The following is a 23,330-nucleotide window of genomic DNA, read 5'->3' on the forward strand; positions in this document are numbered from 1 at the left end:
AAAAAGCAGATCAAAGTGGTTTCCAGAAATTATTTATCAATGACAACATAGGTATACGTCTATTATGCTTCCAAATAGGGTGTGAACTGTTTTACATTATTATTATACAACTTTTTTTATAAGGTTTTGGAGTGTTTGCTACAAAAACATTTCAACATGGTGAATTTCTTCTTGAGTATGCTGGAAATTGTATTAGCAAAGTTGAGGGTGAAAAATTGCAATCTACATATCCTGATGAAGCTGGTTCCTTTTTATTTTTTTATAATAACAGTTGGTAAGCAAATTGTACATATATGTTGTGATTATTTTAATATCCACAGCAGTTACTTGCGTAAAGATTGTTGGAAAGAAACTTTATTTACGAATTTTGTAAAGAGCACAGGATAATTTTTGCAAATAAATGCCGGCAAAAAATATTTTCTTTTGAGAAAAATGGAAAATTTGATTTTCATAAAATATTCAGGAAAATTGTCACAAAAGTCAGTTGTGAAATTTGAAAAGTACTCTAGGTAATATACTGCAATTTTAAGATTATTTATAATAGCATTGATGCAACTGAGAACACACAGTTTGGGAAATACGTTAATGACAGCAAAAATGCCAAAAACTGTTGCATGAAACCGATATATGATGATAATGGGCATTTGCATCTTTGCCTGTTTGTTTTGTGTGACAAAGTCATATCTATTGGAGAAGAGTTGAGATATTCGTATGGAGATATGAAAGAACTTTTTTGGAGAAAAGTGAGTATCTTTGTCACTTTTTTGTTATTTCTTTTTAGTTAGATTTTATAGTTGTGATGAATCAGGCTTCTCATTTTAAAAATAGGTGCTTATGTGATCAATCACATACGCCAGTTCACCAAGTTACGCGATGCAATTGTCCTCTAAAAAGGCATTCCTGGAATGCCTTCTAAAGGACATCAACTTCCATTAAGGATACGGTAACCCCCTTAGACACATTCTCAGTATATTTAAAATATCTTCTCTGCTTGCTTTATTAACTGTAACAAATATATATATATATATATTCTGAAAGCCAAATAAATTATCTCTAGAATGATGATAAAATATTTCCATAAAAAAATCCAAGAAGGAGAAAAAAAATTATTTACAAAATTTCACCTTTCTAATATTTTACCAAACACTCCCTTCAGTAAAATTTTTGTTTCTTGAAAAACATATGGTTGCAAAGATCTTATTCAGCTGTAAATAACTTTGCTTTTTTTAGCGCAAAAGTGAGAAAATATCGAGCTATTGATCCATCATATACTTAAAAATTGATAAATCAGTCATAAAACAGCTGTTGTAAAACAAAATATGCTATATTTTTTAAACCACGTTTTGTTTTGTTTATTTTCGTAGAATTTCGACAAAATGGAGGGGAGTGTTCAACAAAACTATGTACTGTTACGTTGGAAAATTTTATTTCGAGAAAATGCAATTCAAAAATTTTGCACTGCAAAAATCATGCTAAAAGAATGTTATGTTTGTGAATTATTAATAAGTCATGAATATTTTATTAAACATAGAGGTAAAGTGTTTTTGCAGAACCTAGTTATTACCCTAGTTACCCCTTACTTATCATACAGGTTAAATTTATTAGAGGAATTTTAAAACTCCTTAATTATCATACAGATTAAATATATTTGAGGAATTTTAACTTTGAGCACACACAGATTTTTTCTCATTTTGTAACTTTTAGGCGACTTCAACTTCATTAGTTGTTCTACAGGCTCGACAGACTAATTTTCACGAAAACAAAAAAATAATATCGGCTAAAACGTTTTGTAACAGAAAATCTGTTACATATTCGTTTTTAGCGAAGAATTTTATTATTTCTGCAAGAAGAATGCAGTTATTTACGTAATTTGATAGTTAAATTTCTTTAGAAATTGACAATGTCTTATAAACATGTGTGACAATTTAAGCGATTTTAAAACAATTTGAACCGAAACGAATTTAACGTAGATGAAACAAATTAATTCTTATTTTTGTGAAAAACTAATGGGAAATGAATACAAAATGATTTGGAAATGATTACGAAATGAATTTCAAATCAACCAAGCGAGTTGAAACGGTTACAAACGATTTTTTTGAATTTTTCTATTTTTTAACCGCCGTTGTTAGTGTGTATTTCTTTATTTTTGTTGTTGTTCCAACCATACATTCTCAATAAAATTATTTTTATTTTGCCCACCGACCGTAAGTTACTATCGATTTCTCCCGTAGAACATTGGAGTCGCCTTAACAATAATTATTTTTGATTCTTTTTTGAAAAATATCAGAAAAATATTCGAAAAAAATTTTTTTGAGAACTTCAACCGTTACTTCTATTATGTTTAGAACAAGGAGACTGCTTCACCATATTTTGCAAATATTGATGTTGTTACCAAGCAGGGAGTAAGTTTTTTTGTAATATATACATTTTTCTTTTTCTTCACTAGAGTAACTGCTATTTTTCTTTTCTTTCTTTTCAGTTTGTTTTATGCGATCCTGGGAATGTAATTGTGAGTATCCAATCATAGATTTTGAACTTTTTGTTCAAAAAATTCTTGTGTTTATAATAAAACCTTTTTTGTGATTTTAGAATAACCAAAAAAAGAAAATTTATTCTGAACATGTAAGCCATCTACATTTTTAAGGCAAAATGTTTTTGTATCAATATTGTAATCTTTCATGATGTCCACGTTTTGGTTCCTGTTATTAGCCATACTAAAAAGTTAATTTTGAAGAAAAGCTTTCACGATATTAGCTCTAATTACTGTACAAGTCATTTTGGAATAATTTTAAGTTATAATCAGTTATATATCCACAATTTTCATTTTCTCTTTTTCATTTAAATATTTTATGTTGTGTAGTTTTTAAGATTGGAATTCTAATATGTGTCAAAATGACTTAATTTTATCCAATTTTTGAAAATGATTTGTTTAACCAATATGTTATCGATTTCAATTTTTTTGTATTTAATAACAAGAGTTAAACTGTAGCACAATATTTTTGTTTTTACCATACAACAAAAAATATGTTGCTAATAAAGCAATCTTTTGCTCCTCCATATAGACGAAACATGCACAAAGATAATTTTTGAGAATCACTCCTATAAATAAAACAAAATTATTTCTACTGTACAGTAATTTTTTGCTAATATTGCACTTAGGATGATGAATTCATTTCTGGTAGTGCAACAACAGAGGAAGATGTCAAGGAATGTCTGGACAAGGTAAGATATATACTTTAATTATGTTGTTTTTAACGTTACATGTATCTTAAAAATATTAAATTATTTTTATTGGATTCATGATTGCATTCTTCAAACAGAAGTGATAGGTTTGTAATGTGTGAAAATTTCTCAATTACGTAACACCCTTTCCCATGCTATCTCTAAAAATGTGTAAAAATGTCTAAAAATAGTTTAGAAACATGAACTGAACAATATATAAGTTTCTGAATAATTTGAGTAGCATACACCCTGAACTGCAATATATATGTATTATACACATGTTATTTACTTTTGAATACTCCTTACCTGATCTATTTGTTTTAGATAATGGGGAAAATGACGAAGAAAAATGTGATCAAGTAGTTGTTCGGAAAAAAGACGGAAGTATTGAACTAAAATCTGACACCTGTGTAAAAGATAAAGATGATGTGAATGCAAAGTTTATTGATGTTGTTGATGTATATGAACCCAAGAATAACGATCCTGTTCGTTTATATAGTAAAAACGTAGGCGAAGGAAAAGATTCAGTTGCTATCAATGGTCAGAATGTTGATTTGTGTGAAAAATTAGAGGAGGAAGTAGAGGAAAATATTAAATGCAAAGGTTTTAATGGTGGTTATCAGACAAATGGTGCTACTGTTTACATGCAATTAGAAAACATGGGAGGGGAGAAATATTGTGTTCATAAACTCCAACTTAAAGAAAATGTTGAAAACACAGCTATCATACAGGATATGGAAATAGTTGGTGAAAATAAAGAACAAGTTGCTGCTGAAATCATTACAGATATTGTCAGTGTTATAGATAGAAGTGTCACTAATGACAAGGTTCTTGATTTTGTTGATGTATGTGAACCCAAGGGCAATAATTCTGATAGTTTACACAATCAAAGTGTAGGTGAAGGCAAAGATGCAGTTTTGGTCAATCGTGTTGCTGGTAGTGTGAGTTATAAGGTGGATAATCCTACTGTTTATACACAAGTAGAATCAAACGAAGGGGACAGATATTGTGTTGATGAACCTCTACATGGACAGAATGTTAAGGAAACGAATATTGCTGGTATACAGGATATGAAAATAGGTTGTGAAAATAAAGAACAAGTTGCTGAAATCATTGCAGATGTTGTCAGTGTCCAAGGTCGAAATTACAAGAGTGCAGATGTGGTTGCATCAGGTGTAAATACGTACAAGAACAGTACTTACCAATCAAAAAAAAAGATTCAGGAAAATATTGGCAGTGGTGTAAATAAAAAGAATGTCATTGGTGGAGATAAATTTGCAGACTACTACAAGGACATAGATTTTGCCAAGCTGGATTGTAGTGACGATGATGTAAAAATTACTTATCCGGTATGTATGCAATTCATGATTCCGTTTAAAGTATAATTTTTAATTGTATTGATGATAAATATTTATGTTTCAGGAAATTGAAATTGTCCCTGATTTCAGCAGTTCTGACAGTGAAACAGTAAGTATTGAAGGTCCAGTAATTCCACTAATAATACTTAAAAATTTTAAACTTACTATTCATTTTTTAGTGTTCCATTTTGAATGGTAGTGATGAAGAAACAACTTTTCCATTAAAAATTAATTTTAGGTAATTATTGTTTTCAAATATTACAAAAAGTGATAAAATATTACAAACGAAACTATGAAAAATTGGTGTTTTTATGGTGTCATTCACATGAGATTTGCTGTAAACGACGTAAACAATGCTTTTTTAATCGAAATTAAAGTAACTTATTTAGTTCTTTAAAGATAATTTTGTTGTAATATTTCTATGTTTATTTTTTAGAAATGACAAAACTGAAACACTGGTATGTTAGAATTCTCCCATATACATTTTTGTTATAATGAAGAAGAACTATTTTGTTCATCACTAACATACTGCCAGGCAGCGAGTGGGATTCGAACTCCGGACCCTAGAGTTGGGAGCCAAACACAAAAGCACTACACCACACTACGGCAATATGTTAGATAGTTTATCTGGATGGTGCATATACATAGGTGAATCTTTATTGCGATATAATAAAGATTCACCTATGTACATTTTTGTTTTTGAAGATTTTGAATTGTGAGGAGGAGATATAGATAGCACCTGATTTAATATAAGAAATGCCTAGACTATTACCGTTATAATTATGCTATAAAGACATTGCACATTTTTTTTATTGGAATACAGTATAGTTGAAGTCCACTAGAAAGTTGTACGGTATGATAATTATAGTAATAAATTGATGCTATTTTATTTTTAGACAAAAGTATTGGAGAAGTTCGTATGTATTCCATCATTACTCATATATTTTTTACATTGCAGCATTTCTAATTTAAATTTAATACAAATGCCGGTATATTTTCAGCAAATGTTAGTTCAGGTTAATAAAATTTTCATGTTTTTTTTGCTGCTAAAATAACTGTCATCGATTTACCTAAATGTTGAAAATTATGAATTGTTGAAGTGAAAAAATGAAAAATTAACTTCATGGTAAAATTACCTGACAGTTAATTTTGGTTTACAAAGGTTACATTGTGATGCACTGGTTACAATTAGAGAAAATTATAGGAAATTCTTTATTTATTCAGAATTTCATTAAATTTAAAAGATTAGATTTTATAAAACCAAATCTTTTTTTGTGCTCAGTAACTTTTCCATTTAACGACAATTGAATGGTTTATTGGTTGAAAACTTATTTTTGTAGAACTTTTGTTGAAAATCATGAAATATTGACATTTTGTGAGAATTTAATTTCTCGGATTTGACCCAAACTTGCTTAATTTGCCTTGTGCATTGAAGGCATGTAATTTCAATTTTTTTGTTTTTATTTTTTTAAAAATTTATTTTAAAAGTACTTGTTTTATCAGTTGTCTGATGTTATGACTTGGTAATAAAGCATGCACCACCAAATGATTACTTAATTAAAGCAATATGTAGTGTAGTTCCAGCATTCATGCCAAAGTAAGAAGAATGTTAATTCTGGGAGTCCAATTTTCTCATCTCCTGCATTTATAAGGTCAAAGTCCAAAATCAATTCCATTAGGTCCTACGGTCAATAGTAATAATTAAATACACCTAATAGTTACTCTTTATTAATGTTAGATGAAAGTTGATCTTGAAGAAATAGAAACTCTAGCATCGACAAAGGTATTGTATGTTTGTAATAACTTTTCATACATCCTTGCATAGCTTTTTTTATATCTGGAAATTTTGCAGGTGTGTCAAGTTGCTGAACATACGCAGACCATTAGGGAAGTCAGCTGTTGTGAACAAGTGAGTTTTGTGATGATGCTTATTTAATTTACAATGATTTGTTCAGCCCTTTTGAACTACCAACAAGTTGCTTCCTAATTTATTATTTTTAATTATCAATAGTATTATTTAACACAAACAGGTTTCAGTGAAAAATGATTCTGGTTTGGAGATTGATGAGGATTTAGACATTGTGAATACTGATAGTGAACAGGAAACAATTGAAGCCGAGTCTAAAAAACTGCAGGTACTATTATCGATGCATTTTAAGATTGTGTAAACTTATATACTACTGACTGATTAATACTTTCCAATGCTATTTTATTTAAATTTAGGATTATTGATGCAAGGCTTTATGTTTTGTGTTATGTAGCAATTCTAGAATCATCTTATCTTTTTATTTCAGAAAAAAAGTCCTTACAAAAAACCGTATAGAATGTGCATTTATTGTTCTATAATGTCTTCAAAATTGAGCAGACACATTAAAAAATGTCATAAGGAAAATGAAAGAGTGAAAAATGCACTAAAGATGACTAAGGTGAAGCAAATTGAGGAATGGAAAAAAATTAAAAGGGAAGGAATTTTAATGTACAACAAGTTGCAAGCTACCACAGAAAATCCTATTTTCCAAGGAGAACGTCAAAGAAAGAAATACTTGGAATTGCAACGTTGTAATTTATGCTCTGCTTTTATCTCTAAGCGTTTCTTTGCCAGCCCCAAAAGAACGTGCATGAGAAGACAAGATGCTGTCCCAACAGGCTTGCCATTGTCACTGGACTTCCTTCCAATGTCACTCCAAATGTCGGATCAATTCAAGGAAGTCATTTTGGCCAAGCTTAGAGATGATCCCGTAGGTAAGTTATCATTTTTATATTTACGTTACGAGCTTTTTTTCATACTTTGTTCATAGTTTAGCAATTGATTTGTAGGACAGCTTTATGGTGATAACATCCCTGTTCTTTACATTTGTTACCAATTCATGAAATTTTCATTGTTCTTTATTAAATTATTACGAATAACTACAGTAATCAAAAATAATAAAAAATTGCAAAGGAAACTTCTGGGATTTAAGGAGTTAAAAAATACTTGCACTATTCATTAAAAGTCCTTATGTATTTCATAGAAATCCTTAATTCATTCAAATAATTATTTAATAAACATAATCATGTTACATCCTGGATATGATCAAGTGTAACATTTTTTTTTTGTTTTTTATGAGCGAAATAGTAAAAAAAGTGTTCAATTAAAGTTGTAGTTTAATTTAAAAAAAATATATGAATTGATCTTTTAGATTATTGACCTAATTCATAAAATTATGTTTTCAAAAGGTTTTAAGTTTATTTCGTTAAAATAAATACTCACAAATGTTTGACAGAAAAAAAATGTAGGTTTATTTAATTTGTATTCACGCCCCCAAAGGTTTAAGAACATCTATTTTAATGTACAACCTTCCACTGTACATTAAAATTGATGCAAATAATGTTTTTTTCAATTTTCTAAACCTTTAAACACAAAATGAATATTTGCAAATTTAATTTGCCTTGTTTAATAATAGGAAATATATGTCGCAAAGATGAAATGATATTACGAATTGGAATGAAGTTGTTTGCAAAGCTTGTAGTCAAAAAAGAAAAAGCAGCCACCGTGAATAAATCTGTTAGGGGTCATATGCGAGTGTTAGGTAGCCTGTACCAATCTTTTAAGAGGATGAATGGCGTTTGTCATGATCATGGTAATTTGTTAGATATGTTTGTGCGAAAGAATTTTACGTGTTTTACTGATGCCATTGACGCTGTTACTTTGAATGTTGATCGTAGTCTTAAGCCAGGACTACGCCAGAATGTTTTTTACATCATCAACAAAAGTGTAAAAATATTGTATGCTCATCAATATATGTTAGCTAACGAAGAGGAGGCCAGTGAAATCGAAAAATTTATGGTATGCTATAAAGCCAACGAGGATTGCATGGTTTCCTCTGCACGATACGAGCTTGAAAAAAAAAGGCTAGTTAAAATAAGAAAACCATGTCAGTTGCCTTTGGAAAGCGACATTGAGAAAATACATCAACATATTCTCAAGAGAATGGGTGAACTACTGTGTGTTTTTGAGTTATGGACTGCTCACTCTTTTGTTGAACTGAGGAACTTAGTACTCACACGACTAACATTATTGAATGGGCGCCGTGGTGGGGAAACAAGTCGCCTCCTAGTAAAAGATTGGTTAGAAGCAGAAAGCGATAATTGGATTGATCAACAACGTCTTCAGAGTTTGAATGAAGCTGACAAACTATTAGTGAGTTCACTAAAAATAACCTACATGACGGGTAAAGGAAATCATCATTTGGTGTCTGTTTTATTTCCAAACGACACTACTTCTGCTATGAAAAGGTTAGTTGATCCAAAATTTAGATTCAAGGCTGGTATCGATAAAAATAATGATTTTGTGTTTGCCAGCACACAGCTGTCATCTTTAAATGTGTCTGGCTGGCATGCATTGAAAGAAGTCTGTAAGAAACTAGAACTTACCAATGTGGAAATTATAAATGCAACCACTAATAGACACCGCGTCAGCACTTTATATGCTGCGTTGGACCTGCCACAACAGGAAAGACAACTGTTCTACGCCCATATGGGTCATTCTGAAAGCATGAATAAAGATATTTATCAAGCCCCATTAGCTTTAATGGGAGTCACAAAGATTGGAAAACAATTAATAAATCTCCATGCAAGCGGTATGTATTTATTTGTTAGGGAGGAGCCTTTCTGTATGGAATAAAATTGTGGAAGTGGCACGCATTCTAGGTAACAACTTTATCATAGATCATGAGTGGTAAATTTAATTTTTTTCTTGTTTATTGAGATTTAGGAAACCAGGATATAATGGAAGACTTGCCAGGTTATGTTTTATTAAACCTTTTTTTATAAATTTTTGTCGTTTTAACCACTGTATTTCATTTATTTGTTTAATTTTTTCTTATAATGTATTTAACAAATGTTCAAATCAGCTAATATTATTTCACGATTATTATGATCGAAATAATACGTGTTCCAAATTTGATTTCATTAAAAAATTATTAAAAGATTGCAGATGAGCAAAATGTAGAATGACTTTTCATGATTAGCAAGTCTTTCAGTGTTTATAACTTGATTGTTTATAGATAACGGTCATATTGAAGAAACTGATAAAAGTTTAAAAACATTTAAAGACAAAACTCATACAGGTATGTTTGCTTTTTCTAATGTTGTCTGGTGCAAATAGAGAAAATTTCTGTTAGTTACAAAACTCGTTATTTTGTTCTTTTTATGAGTCATTGTTTTTGATGAAATTTTTTCAAATCAATGTGTGATCCAAAACCTAAAGATCTTTCCCATCATTGTTTTATATTGTTTGGAAAATTACCTTGAAGCTGCTCAATGGACTACATAGCAGACTAATACTTTCTTTCTTTAGAAGACAAGAAATTGGCAACTAACTATGCAGTGACAAGTACTCCCGTAAGAACATCAGCTGAAGGTTAATACTTCACTGTAGTTTATTGATTCAATCCTTTGGGCCTCAGTTACTTGCAAAGTGTTTGTTTTTTTTTGTTTTTTTATTCAGCGACAAAGACAAAAAGATCAGTGGGGAAAAGAGTGATGATGCTGTCGAGCAGTTCATCGGATGAAGAAGCTATTGAATCAAAAAATGGTTAGTTTTAAATTTAATTTAAAACAACGTCTGATTTATAATACCAACCATGACCTTGTTTTAGATATACGATGGTTTTTTTTTTGTTTTTAGTACCAGTTGAAGCTAGGAAGTATCCTTTGCGTGGTGAGTGGTTTGATTTTTGATTTTTTTGTCAAACAATATTTATTCAACCTGTCCTACTCTGCGTTGTGGGAAATGTTTATTTATAGAACATTGAATTTGAAAACCAGACCTTATTTGTTTTAAATCTCACATAGGTCAATTAAAAATCATATCTGGTCTTGATGAAATATAAGTTGTTTTTATAGTCCTCTATGCAAAATATATTACTTAACGTTTTTGCGGAAAATTGTCTAGTATCACTAATATTAAACGTAATATTCTTACAAATTAAATGTACTTAACTTTTTTTCACTTACTTAAAAGTAATTGCGAGTTCACCGAAATAAAAATGTATTTTTTGTTGACCATTTGATTGTACATTTGACTTTGAATTATAGGCAGATCAAAAAAAAGAAAAAAGTACGTTAAAATTACTGGTGAGTATCCTTTCAAGAGTCTTTCTGTTTTAATTATTTATTTTAGTTTTCTCAATAACACTTAGACAGTTATGAAAATTATTTATATACCGAGAAATATCAACCTGGATTGTTTAAAATTTATGGGATGTACAAGTATTTTTTGCAAAAGATGTATTTCATGTTTATGAATATCCATTTCTATCTAGATGCCCAAATTAGAGATGATTCATGTGATCCTACTTCCTATGAAGGTAAGTGATGTAAAAAATTAAGTTTAAAGAAACCTTTGTAGGTTGCTTCGTGTGCAAATTAGATTTTAAAGAATTTGGCGTCTTCCCCAATCTTAAATTCTCTCAGAAAGTCAACTTTCCAATGATCCTGGAGATTAAATATGTTGAAAAATGCTTAGATCTTTCAAGTGTCATTAACTTTACTGATTTTTGAGTTGCCATAGTATAAAAACGCTGCTATATATAAGTTATAAAGGACAATATTTTTTCTGTTAAAGCAATAATAGTTTGAATGGTCGTCTTGCTAACCAAGAGTTATAATTTCCAGGAATTTTCTAGTTTAAAAAAACAACCAGATTTTATTCCAATAGATAAAGAAGAGAATGAGAGATTGAAATGCAAACGTAGGTTGAACACTTTTATCGCTTCTTCATTTATATAGGTTTAGTTAAACCACTTTTTTAGGTTTGATATTAACAAAACTTATCTTATTGTTGCTTTTATACTTAGCTGTCAAATCCAGTGTCAAGTGGACTCCGGAATTAAATAAAGTGTTCTTCGAAGAATTTGGTTGTTACGTGCGTCGCACCAATGATCGACCATTTCCAGGTATCAAATAATTTAGCTTTTGTTCGATGGTTTTTAAGTATAGGTAAATAAATTGTTTGAACAATCACTTGCAAATGAGGCATAGTTGCTTAAAGCAACTATTTTTTGTCTTTTGTGCGAGTATACTCAATCATTCTTGCATTATTTTAGGTCGACTGGAAATGGAAAATTTTGCAAAAAGTTACTTTGGATCAGCCAATTTTGCCTTCGCTGTGCGAACAAAAATAAACAACGAGCGGAAAAAGTTCGATGACATAAAGAATAAAAGGTTGAAAGAAATTGGACTAACTAGTTAATCATGCAGTTATTTTTGCTTTACTAATTTTTTGTTTGGATATACTGACTTAAGCTAACTTGTGAAGTTGTCGCTTTGAATTACCTAATTTCTAGTCATTTTGGTGTCTATTTACATTCCTGCGTTCTGTACATGTATTACGCACAAATGAGTTAGTGTGGATTTTTTTCCTTTTTTTTTAAGTTATGAATCGATCCATTTATTCTTTGCAATTTATTTGTAATTTTATGTTCAGAAAGAAAAATTAGTCCACATTTTGCTTTCTTTATTTCTCCTTGGTTCAAACCTGTGAAATGACTATGTGTCATCCTATAGGAAATGTTTTGCGCCAATACACTAATAATTACCGTCGGGTAGACCTTTTGTACCTTCTCACGGTCACGTTATACGCAAGTGATTTTGCTGTTTCACCAATCTTCGGAGTAACAGGTGTTTCAAGTGTAAATCCACTTCCGAACAAACTGGACAGAAATTAATAAATTGATTAAACGTAGTTTTACATTATTTGCTCAAAAATATGAAGTGAAAATACATAATAGTTTTAGAAACAGCGAAAAGCTCACATTTAAAACGACTGCTTCAAGAATATTTTTTTCCGACATGAACGGAACAGGTAAATAAGGCATGATTGGGTATAAATCATAAGCCATTCTTTTCGTTTACCGAAATTTTATGATCCTGCAAGTGGAAAATTGTCTTAGAGTAAAGAGTTGTTTTAATGTCTTTTCCGTTTCTTGAGATCGATCAAAGAAGGGTAAACTTCGTTAGTTCGCACAAATATTGACATCTGGTTAGAGTAAACAAACAAAAAACCAATAAAAAATATGCCTCACCGGTCGTTATACCACAAATAAGGCACTTCTTATTTCCATCATTTGATTAGAGAAGTACTATTTCAGAATTTTTTCTTAACATCTTCTAAAATGACCTAGTTAGCATTTCTAATCAGTTTATTTTCAGTTCTTCTCAGTTATAAGAAGATAAAATATAATTTGTACTGTAGCTGTATTGTAGAAAAATAATTTACCAAAGTCAAGGTGAAAACCCTGCATTTTCCTTATCCTAACCAGAAATTTTATGATTTCATTCTTTTAATTTCTTCAGATTCTAAGATTACGGAGTTTAATACCGCGCAGGTCTGCCCACTAGAAAAGCGCTTGTAGGAAAAAAAATTTAAAACCCCGGCAGAGCGTAAGGCATAAGGAAAACATGAATTAGTGACCTTTTGCTTTGTATTTTTACTCTTTAAAATACTGCGATAAATTGATTTATTAATTATTTAAAATACTCAGTACTCACATAAGAGCTTGTCCAGAAGAAACAAGGTTCAAGATCGAAACATGCTAAAATTGCTTCAAGCTGTAGCTGCACCAATGTTACAAATGAAAAAACTTTATTTATGGCAGCTAGTTACATCACAAGTTTTCATTATTGTCTTAAAAATACCGCAATGCGTAAAAAGGGAAAGTAACAACAATTGTCATGTCTTACCTAGCTATCTTGCTATAATGGGTTAGGAGATGAGACGCAATAATAAGAAACAAGTTGGAATGATTTTTTATTGTTATAGCATAGCTAGCACGAGAGATTTATTTAGCACTTTGCATTTCAAAAGTAATGTGCACATAATTGTGCAAAAAGGAGTTATTAGATATTCAATGCTGAAGCTTAAAATATATATATATATATTTGTAAATCATGTCCGTAACGGAGAATAAAGGTAGGTAAAACATGGTATAGTGTTCCCTAATTCCCGAATGTTTATAAATAACTTTCTAATTATTTGTGCACTCAAAAAAAATTTATATTTTTTTGTCCTAAAGGAAGATTGGGGAGACACGTCCCCCGAATCTCACTATTGTACTTTGAAAAATTAAAGGGGACACAAAAAATGTGGCTATCGCCGAAACCCCATAAAACATACCCTAGCTGTGTCAGCATCCCAAATAGGTTTCGAATATTAAAATTGTTTTGAGCAAAAAAGCTTTGTTCATGAAATATGAGGTGTCACCTTATTATACATTTCGAGCGGGGTCCCCCTAACGTGGAATAAAGAAGTATATATATATATATATATATATATATATATATATATATATATATATATATATGTGATGTAACTAGCTACCAAAATAAGGTTTCTTTCTCTCTTGACTGCCAACTTTTCATAAAATGAGTTTACCCACAACTTGAAGCAAGAATAACCAAATTTAGGTCTTGAACTTTCATAATATACACTCTTATGTCAGTACTGAGTATCCTTCCTTTTAATAATTGTCTTCCCTTAAATCAATATATCTCCCCAGTTTAAAAAGTGAAAATAGAAAGGAACTGTGACTAGTGACTAATTCTCTGCCTGCTGCATGTTTTCCCTAGCAAATGCTTAATGCTCTGCGGGGGATTTCAAAATTTGTCCCTACAAGTGCTTCGCTATTGCCCAGATCCGCGCGGTATGAAACTCCGTAATAAAAAAAAACCCGGCAGGGTCAATAAATATAAATTTCTTTGGTCTCATTTTATATTTAGCGATAATCCAGATTTTAATGGGATTCCTTCAACAGACTGCATATGTTTGGAACTTATTTGGTGGAATTTTATCCACGCCATTCGGTTTCTTCTCCATTGTCACTGGTATTATTGGATTAGTATTTTCCTTCTTCATACATTCGCCATGCTTAAATGGAACGTATATGGGGTTCTCAATTACAACAGCTGCTTACGCTTTTGCCCATGCTATTATAATGTGTGCTCTTTATGCCTACGTACCTGCTATATCAGCATTTGTTTGTATGGGGATCTCAATAACAGCAAGTATCTTCTGTTGCAAGACCAACGTTTGTTGCTGCAGTTACGAAGGAAACGGTAGGTACATTACTGTTGCATTAATACACCAATTCCGGCTGCGTGTATGTATCTGTCTGTAACACGCAAAGGCGATTACAAATTCATTATCGCTAGTTTACCACAGTGAATACACTTACTGAGTATTTTGTTAAAAAGGTTTTAATTTTTTCCGCGAAAAAGTGAAAAAGTGAAGTTTAAAAAAGGAAGAGAATAAAGACAAAGACAGAGCTGACATTTTATTGATATTTTATTTTTATTAATAAACTAATCCAAGCAATAAATAATAAAAATAAATAAATAAATAAAAAAGGAGGACAATTTGATGCAATTTTGTCAAACCTTTCTTCCATCATAAATATTTGTAACGTATTGCTCACCATAGAAACAATATACCTTATTCCATGAAATTTACGAGTAATGAAATTAACGCGGCTTTTTAAAATTCGCGTTAATTTAATGACCGTTAATTAATGCAGTGTTAATTTAAAAATCTGTTAATTTGGTGATTTTTCTCAACAATCTTTTTAAAAATAGCTTTTGTGTAATCATCATACTGTCATTCAAGTTGAAAATTAACTGAAAGCACTTTTTCTTTAAATTTTTAAATTTTTAACATTGTCATTCCAAACAAAGAAACCGTCCAAACGGTCTTGTAATAGAAAAGACCGCTTCGCTACCGTGGATTCGACTGTTGCCGTAATCTTTGCTTTGTGTAATATCGCATATTCTTAAATTCGCGTTAATTATATGCATTTTTGAAAACAACTTGCTTAAAACTCTCAATAGTAAAAACTGTAAATTGCAACTATTTTCTCCTGCGAGGGCTACGACAAATGATATTGCTGCAGAATTATCTGTGGAGGAAGAGTTAAAACAAGAGTTGGAAAAGTTGAGAGCCGAAATTACTTGTATGGGAATTAATGAAAAAGAACTTGATCAAACTATCGTATAACAACAAGCCACAATAAATGACATGGCATTTTCAAATGACCGGTTTATGTGGATTTTTCAATGTCTCGAACTTGTTCAGCATTGACATGAATGAAATTGCTTACAAATGACATTTGCTTGTCTGATAACACTGCCATTTCTGGTTCAAAGTCAAGATTTTGTAAAAATAAATTAACTTTTGGTTGTAATTCAACTGTTTCACTGCTACTCTGTTCAAAATTAAATTCGTTTATTGATGTGTCATAAAATAACGATGGGTTATAGGCATTTCCTTGTAATAATATTACAACATTTTCTGAATCAGAAATTGTTGTAATTTTTTAGCTGCCAAAAAAAATTTATTAGTAAAAGCAAGGCGAAATTAAAGATTTTTGGAATGTTAAAAAATTCCGTAACCGTAATTAAGCTTGCTTTACCTTGCCATAATGGTATACTAACTATGTTTGTTAATGCTTTGCTTTGATATAAATCAATGCATTTTAAAAGTAAACAAATACTCTACCTTACATGTTTTTTTCTTTTTTATGTAGATTATACTACATTACATATTTCTTTATTTATATATTTCTATTTCTATCTTTTTTTGTATCCATAGCAACTTCACTTCCAATGCAGTACAGTTATGAGCTACCACCAGACAGAAGTAATGAACCGCGTCCAAATTTTCAAGCAGTTTTCGTAGGCCACAACGTAAACAACGATAAAAGTGAACCACCTCCAGACTATGAGGAATAAAAAGTTTGTATTGGAACTTGTTAACAGTTTTATGACTATAACTAATGGTATACTTTGTACATAATTTGCACATTCTGTTTATTGACAATATATGGGTTTGTTTAGCAGTATAATTTTCATACATTCAATTTTATAAATTGTAGTTTTTGTTGAAAGTTAAGGTCGTAACTACATGGATAAAAATCATTAAATTTGATAATTTTCAAGAACTTCTAGGTTTATAGCCAGACCTACATGTACATATCGTTGTTAGAAAGAAGTATAGTATTTTGGAGCCAAAAACTGATAATCATGTGCATGATTAATGACACAGAGATATTATTTTTGACTGTGTTTTATTAGTTCTCACAATATGTATAATGCACCCGAAAAATTTGGAACAGAACCAAACAAATTGTTTAAATTTCGACCATTTATTCGCCCAATGCAAATTGTTTAGCAATTGTTTAAAATTTTGTCAATTTTAGGGGCGATTGTTTAAAGTTGGCAAGTTGAAACCTTAAATCCTGAAGTGCTTGTATTTCACTAATGCAAATATATTCCAAGTAAACATTTAAGTTAGTGACGTCATTTGGAATTATTCCCAACCTTATCGGGGAAAAAAAGGGGAAAGATTTTGTCGGGTTAAAAGTTAGTCCGGGAAAAAATTAAGTCACTTTTGAAAAATAAGTCACTTTTCCCCGACTAATTCTTGATATTCCTAACACTGAAAAATTATTTAGCTGGTTTTAACAAGATTGTGTTGACTTATTTAAAAAATGTTCGTCGAGCCAAAGGTTATCCAGATGAGCAGATGAGTCCTGTTATAATGGCCACTTTTAAAGAACAAGATAATGATGAAATCCCTAAACTTTGTCGTGACAGTTATTGTGCCCTTATAATTGTTCCTCATAATCTAAAAACAAATTCCAGCCAATTGATGTTACAGTTAACAAGCCAACTAAGTGTTTTATCAAAGACAAGTATAACATGTGGTATGCTGAAAAGGTTACAAACCAGCTTAATGAAGGCAAAGCTCCAGCAGACGTAGAAGTTTCCCTAAACTAGTCACAAGTCAAACCATTACATGCCGAGTGGATCTTTGAGATGTACCAATACTTGCAACGGCGTGGTAGTTTGGTATTTAATGGCTTTAAAGCAGCAGGTATCACTAAAGCCTTAGAAGAAGCTAACAGTTTATCATAGAATTGACAATCCATTCCTTGCTTCTCGAAATGAAAAGAACTGAGAGACCATTCGTTGTTTGACTCAAACGAACTACTGATGTATAGTTGTATGATTGTTTCATGTTTGTTTAAACACAAAATATTGTTTCTTTTTGTTTCCATTATGTTTTTTTTTTGTCCCCGATCCTTTTTTGTAATCTTCCTTGCAATTTATTAAGGTGGCAACAATAAGGAAAAAAGTTTAGGATAAAAGAAAAAAGTCTTTGTAAATTCTTAGTCGGGTATATAAAAATCGGGTAAAAGTACTAGTCGGGGAAAAATTAATCGAGGGAAATTTTGGTCCGGGAAAAATTAAGTCACTTGCAAAACATTTTTTACTTTTCCCCGACTTTTTTTTCCCGATAAGGTACTCAGTGGAAGAATCCACTGTATCTCTCATTGAATCTATGTAAGGCATACCAAAGTGTTGAAAAAATATAGAACACAGTAATTTTTCCATATTTATACCCGCTAAAACAAAACGTCTAAGTAAAAAAGCACAATGTCTAACAGAATTAAAGATGTCTGACAACCGTTACGTAAAAAGCTAAATTTGCAAAAAACTATATTTTGCCCATGTAAAAAGTATACCAGGGAAAAAAGCAAATCAGACATTAAAACTCTAACATAAAAAAAGATTCTTACAAAATTAAATTTCTATCACATCATACCAATATCAGCTATTCAGTCTAGTGCATACAGCAACCCTCTAAAGTTTGACACAAAATGTTATGGTCACATCAAAATTTGATTTTTTTGTCAAAGAAATGCCGTTTAAGACCATAATCGCAAGACTTTCAACCATGAAAAATAGGCTGTATTTTTTGTTAGAAATTTATTTTAAAATGTGAGTTTATTATGACACGTTTCGTTTTTTTTGCGTTTGTTGTAAGATATAATGTCACTTGTGTGCTTTATCTTCAGAGCTTCATGCACCAAATCTCTTCGAGTGTTTGACACAATAACACAACAAATTAGCAGGTTGTTATCAAATATTTTGGTAGCGAGCGGAAATTCTTAGAGCCCCCAGGGCTTCTTGTATATATTGAATGCTGCCCTCTACCGCAATATTTCAATCCGAAAAATTAAAAAGAATGATTTGCTTACACACCCAAACCTACTTCAACAAAAATCAATTCAAATTTTAAAACATTAATAGGTATAAAAAAACTAGCCATTTTCATCACAAGTCATTCTCTCCCATAAAAATTTATACAAAATGCTGAAAGAACACAGATTTAAAGCTTTAAAATTTAATTATACAAAATATTTCTTCGGTTATATTGCTTTGTCTCCCCTAACAACAGTTGATGACAATATATGAATATACAAAATCAATTCATTTCTACGTTTTACTCAAAATTTATAAATTTGACAATTTGAAACACCTAAATTGTAAGTAAACTGAAATCGGTTATTTCTGTCTATTACATACCGTCCTCTTCCATAGACGTTTATACAAAATATAAAAAAATAATTAGCCTGTGCAAAATCCACTTAGCTTGGGAGACAAATATTTACGGATTTCATGACCCGTTACTATTTTACTCAGACCTTTGTGACGCTGTTCTTTTTCCATTGTTTTCAGGTTGAAGCGCTTATGAGAAGGACGCGTAGGGTCACGTGCTTTCCAGGAAATGTTAATAAAATATTTAGATTAAAAAAATTTTAAATGATAAAATTTCAGATTTTTATTACACTAGAGTTATAAAATAAATTCCTCGAGACTCTTGTCAAAGTTGAGTATAAAAACACATTCCAGGTTGTTGCTATAATTTTATACGATCGGAGCATTACAGGTTAGAACTTTGTCGGCTTTTTAGCGTATCAAGAAAACAGCGCAAAAGTCCCGTGCAGTGTTTTTGAATTTTGGAATTGAATATATTTCAAACGATTGTAACGTAAGATATGTAAACATTGATTTAAAGGAGGGGCGAGCAAAAAGCTGTTTTGTGGTAGAAGGAAAAAACTGTGACTTTAAATCCTAAAATCTACTATAATAATTACCTATACAACAGAGAAATAATTGTATTTTATAGCTAAAAAATCATAATTTTTATAAACAACTTTTTTGCAGCTTCTGCAGGGCTGATTTCAAAATAATTAGGAATTTCCAAATCATCTACAAGAGTTTTTTACTTTTGTAAATGAAAAAAAAATTGCGTTAAAAAGTAGTGCGTAACCCACATAAATCTTTATTGTTGTTAGGAATATAACACAATTGTTATTGCCACTCTCGACGATATCTCCCTTGCTTTGATTCGTGAAATATTACCTCAGTGGAAAAATGTTGATACTCATACTGAATGGGCATGCAATGCTTATTATAATTTATTAAGGGAACTAAGTGCGTCAAAGGAACATTACATTTTAATAACGCGCAGGTCTGGGCCTGAGATAAAGTGGCTTGTAGGGACAAATTTTCAGAACTCCTGCAAAGTTTAAAGATTTAGCGTTGGTACACACTTCCAAGTCATTATATTATAGTTATTTGCCGTTTAACACTTATACGTATTGTTTTTGCAATAATGGAAAAGAAAGATTGTATACACAGAAGGTACAATACAAGAGCTTAAAATGCATGTTAATCGATTCAAAGGTTATCTATCACTAGCAGAAAAATTGAAAGTTAAGCGAGAAAGAAGTGCATGAAACTTGGTAATTGCACGACTTTATAAGCCACAGTTTATAACTTATGCAGTTTATTTACTTTATAACAGAAGATACAAGCAAATACAGAAGTTACGAGACAAATTATACTTGCTCCAATCATAGAAAAGCAAATATTGCCACTGAAATGTTTAGTGAACAATATAATAACATACGCAAAAGCATAACACGTAGTTAATATTGAGAATACCAGATAAGTCCTGTTCAAACACATGGAGTGTATTAAAAGTGTCCAAACTAATCCGGTAACTCCAGTAGCAAAACAGAGCAGACCAAATGGTGATGATAAGCGTCCTACATCATGGCTACAGATGTATCCGAGTTGAACGAACAGGCCTGCTGCTATTTGCACGCCACCTAAAAAATAATTAACAATAAGCAGTGCTTTACATTTTGCCTTGTTATTTAATTATACAGGATGGCCATTTCATTGTTGGGAAGTGTTATGTGAGTTCTGTGCATACATTAAGTATACACCAGCATTGCCTACGTAATTTCAGTAACATTATTTGGATTGACCCGTAGCTTAGTTAAAGCCACTTCCTAAACATGGCCACGCTGTGAACCGAAACACAGGTCTTGTGATTGCAAGTTGTACTCCTTTCGACCACTTGTCCACGCGACATACATTTCTGATTTGGTAAAATAGTGTTAGAATATTTGCTAGATAAAACTTCCTGGCATTAAGTATTATCACCAACTTGCAATTCTTTTATTACGGCTAGTATTGTCCTGCTTAAACTTACATTTTTGAAAACAATTTTTTAAAGAAAACAAGTGTTAAGTTTCTTTAACGTCCTTGTTAAATGATTCGCCAACCAAGCTTGCCAACAGCAAAGTTGTTGTTATTGTTGTGATTGTTGTGATTGTTGTGATTGTTGTGATTGTTGTGATTGTTGTGATTGTTGTGATTGTTGTGATTGTTGTGATTGTTGTGATTGTTGTTATTGTTGTTATTGTTGTTATTGTTGTTATTGTTGTTATTGTTGTTATTGTTGTTATTGTTGTTATTGTTGTTATTGTTGTTATTGTTGTTATTGTTGTTATTGTTGTGATTGTTGTTATTGTTGTGATTGTTGTGATTGTTGTTATTGTTGTTATTGTTGTTATTGTTGTTATTGTTGTTATTGTTGTTATTGTTGTTATTGTTGTTATTGTTGTTATTGTTGTTATTGTTGTTATTGTTGTTATTGTTGTTATTGTTGTTATTGTTGTTATTGTTGTTATTGTTGTTATTGTTGTTATTGTTGTTATTGTTGTTATTGTTGTTATTGTTGTTATTGTTGTTATTGTTGTTATTGTTGTTATTGTTGTTATTGTTGTTATTGTTGTTATTGTTGTTATTGTTGTTATTGTTGTTATTGTTGTTATTGTTGTTATTGTTGTTATTGTTGTTATTGTTGTTATTGTTGTTATTGTTGTTATTGTTGTTATTGTTGTTATTGTTGTTATTGTTGTTATTGTTGTTATTGTTGTTATTGTTGTTATTGTTGTTATTGTTGTTATTGTTGTTATTGTTGTTATTGTTGTTATTGTTGTTATTGTTGTTATTGTTGTTATTGTTGTTATTGTTGTTATTGTTGTTAATGTTGTTATTGTTGTTGTTGCTTCTTTGTTTCATCTTTGTTAAAGGCTAAAAATGTCGCTTTGGAGATAGCGACATTTTCAGCCTTTAAGATATTTAAACTTGTCAGATAGCTAACATGGCTACGAGAAAAGGAAAAAAAAATGTTCACTTACCGCATATCCAAACACCTTTGATGTAATTTTTAGGTTTAAAAACTTCTGAACCATTAATTGGGTCATACCCTTCATTGTGAATAGGTTTTGTTTCAAGCGATAAAATTGGCTGTGTACTCATGACGACTGCTCTATGTGATTTATCAATGAAGAAAAAACACGATAGCTGTTATGTGCTGTTCCTAAGACTTTTAATGAGGTTATACATACACATCAGTTATTAATTAACGCAAAGAAATTTAGACATGCCAATTAGTTTTTATTAAAAAGACGTTTAAAAAAATAAATTGCTTTTTCAGTTGCTGTGTTATTTTCTGCTGCTGGTCAGATTGTCTTATGTCACTACATTTTACAATAAAAACTACAAGAAAGATCACTAAAAACTCTTGTAAAAAAAGGAGAAGCATTTTAACACTTTTAGAATAAACATGTTTTATTAACCCGTGTATGATTCTAATACAATAATAACCGATTACCCAGGGCTTTACCGCAAAATATCGGCCGAGGTTTAAGTGCCGACCGAGCTTGCGAGGTCAGTGCAATGACTGAGGGCGATATTTTCGGTACAGCACGGGGTAATCGATTATTATTGTATTTGTTAACCGTCTAGGTTAGATAAAATTAAAAAAAGGAATTTTAGTTTAGTATTCTTATAATATAATTACTAGCTAAAAACAAAAATTCTATTTAGAATTCGAAAGTCCCTAAAGAATAAAACTTTGTAAACAAAACATTACGATGTTCGACACGTACAGAATAATGTGTAAAGTTAAATGCGGAGCTAAAATATAGTTACAACGAATATCGAAGTAATTTTTTTAACTAGCTAGGTAGCCAAGAAAAACATGGGCTTCAACGAACTTTATATTGACTCGCTAACCACAAAGCTAAAGGAACAAATCTGAAAATGAGAGGAGACGTATTTGTTAAGATTTCGTCGCCCTGTATTAAGTATTTTTGATAACTGGATATCAGCATCGTTTTATATGGACAATGTAGCCAGTTAACTAGACATGTTGAAGAATCATCCACACGGAAGTTGCTGAGTCTGGTTATTTTAAATGTTAAACTTGACATCGTTGTTGTGTTTATCCTATGAAAATGTTTTTATCAATAGATGTATTGTAGGAGTTAGATATATAATCATTTCCAATGCTTCTTAAAACTTGTTTTTCGTGCTTGTTTACATTTTAAGCTACCATTTTTCTTGACGACGGGCGTCGTCAAGAGCGCTAAGACAATCAGACGGCCTAAAAACCCGTATTGCCCGCTTGAAAAATACAGACGGTTAATAATAACCCTATAATAACTGTTTATGAGGGCAATACTGAAGGATACTGACCGACGTCAAAGTGTTGCCCGAGCTTGTGAG

General features: G+C 31.0%; 2 protein-coding genes across 2 annotated transcripts; one reads left to right on the forward strand and one right to left on the reverse strand.

Moving 5' to 3' along the window:
• The first annotated feature begins 146 nt into the window (after positions 1 to 146).
• On the forward strand, positions 147 to 12,628 carry LOC130642345 (uncharacterized). Its single transcript, XM_057449431.1, has 22 exons — positions 147 to 743; positions 2,346 to 2,622; positions 3,160 to 3,222; positions 3,547 to 4,571; positions 4,645 to 4,707; positions 4,760 to 4,818; positions 5,017 to 5,038; positions 5,477 to 5,497; positions 6,319 to 6,363; positions 6,433 to 6,489; positions 6,611 to 6,715; positions 6,875 to 7,322; positions 8,024 to 9,199; positions 9,626 to 9,688; positions 9,919 to 9,981; positions 10,069 to 10,155; positions 10,249 to 10,281; positions 10,659 to 10,697; positions 10,886 to 10,930; positions 11,281 to 11,313; positions 11,420 to 11,518; positions 11,669 to 12,628. Exons 3-22 carry the CDS (start codon positions 3,210 to 3,212, stop codon positions 11,812 to 11,814), a joined length of 3,642 nt encoding a protein of 1,213 aa, XP_057305414.1. The 5' UTR covers positions 147 to 743; positions 2,346 to 2,622; positions 3,160 to 3,209; the 3' UTR covers positions 11,815 to 12,628.
• Positions 12,629 to 17,560: 4,932 nt separating this feature from the next.
• LOC130641940 (uncharacterized) lies at positions 17,561 to 22,445 on the reverse strand. Its single transcript, XM_057448967.1, has 2 exons — positions 21,959 to 22,445; positions 17,561 to 20,575 (listed from the first exon to the last, which is right to left on the reverse strand). Exons 1-2 carry the CDS (start codon positions 22,077 to 22,079, stop codon positions 20,235 to 20,237), a joined length of 462 nt encoding a protein of 153 aa, XP_057304950.1. The 5' UTR covers positions 22,080 to 22,445; the 3' UTR covers positions 17,561 to 20,234.
• Between the last annotated feature and the right edge of the window lie 885 nt (positions 22,446 to 23,330).

This window comes from Hydractinia symbiolongicarpus, chromosome 4, assembly GCF_029227915.1.
Source record: "Hydractinia symbiolongicarpus strain clone_291-10 chromosome 4, HSymV2.1, whole genome shotgun sequence".
NCBI classification, from domain to species: Eukaryota; Metazoa; Cnidaria; class Hydrozoa; order Anthoathecata; family Hydractiniidae; genus Hydractinia; species Hydractinia symbiolongicarpus.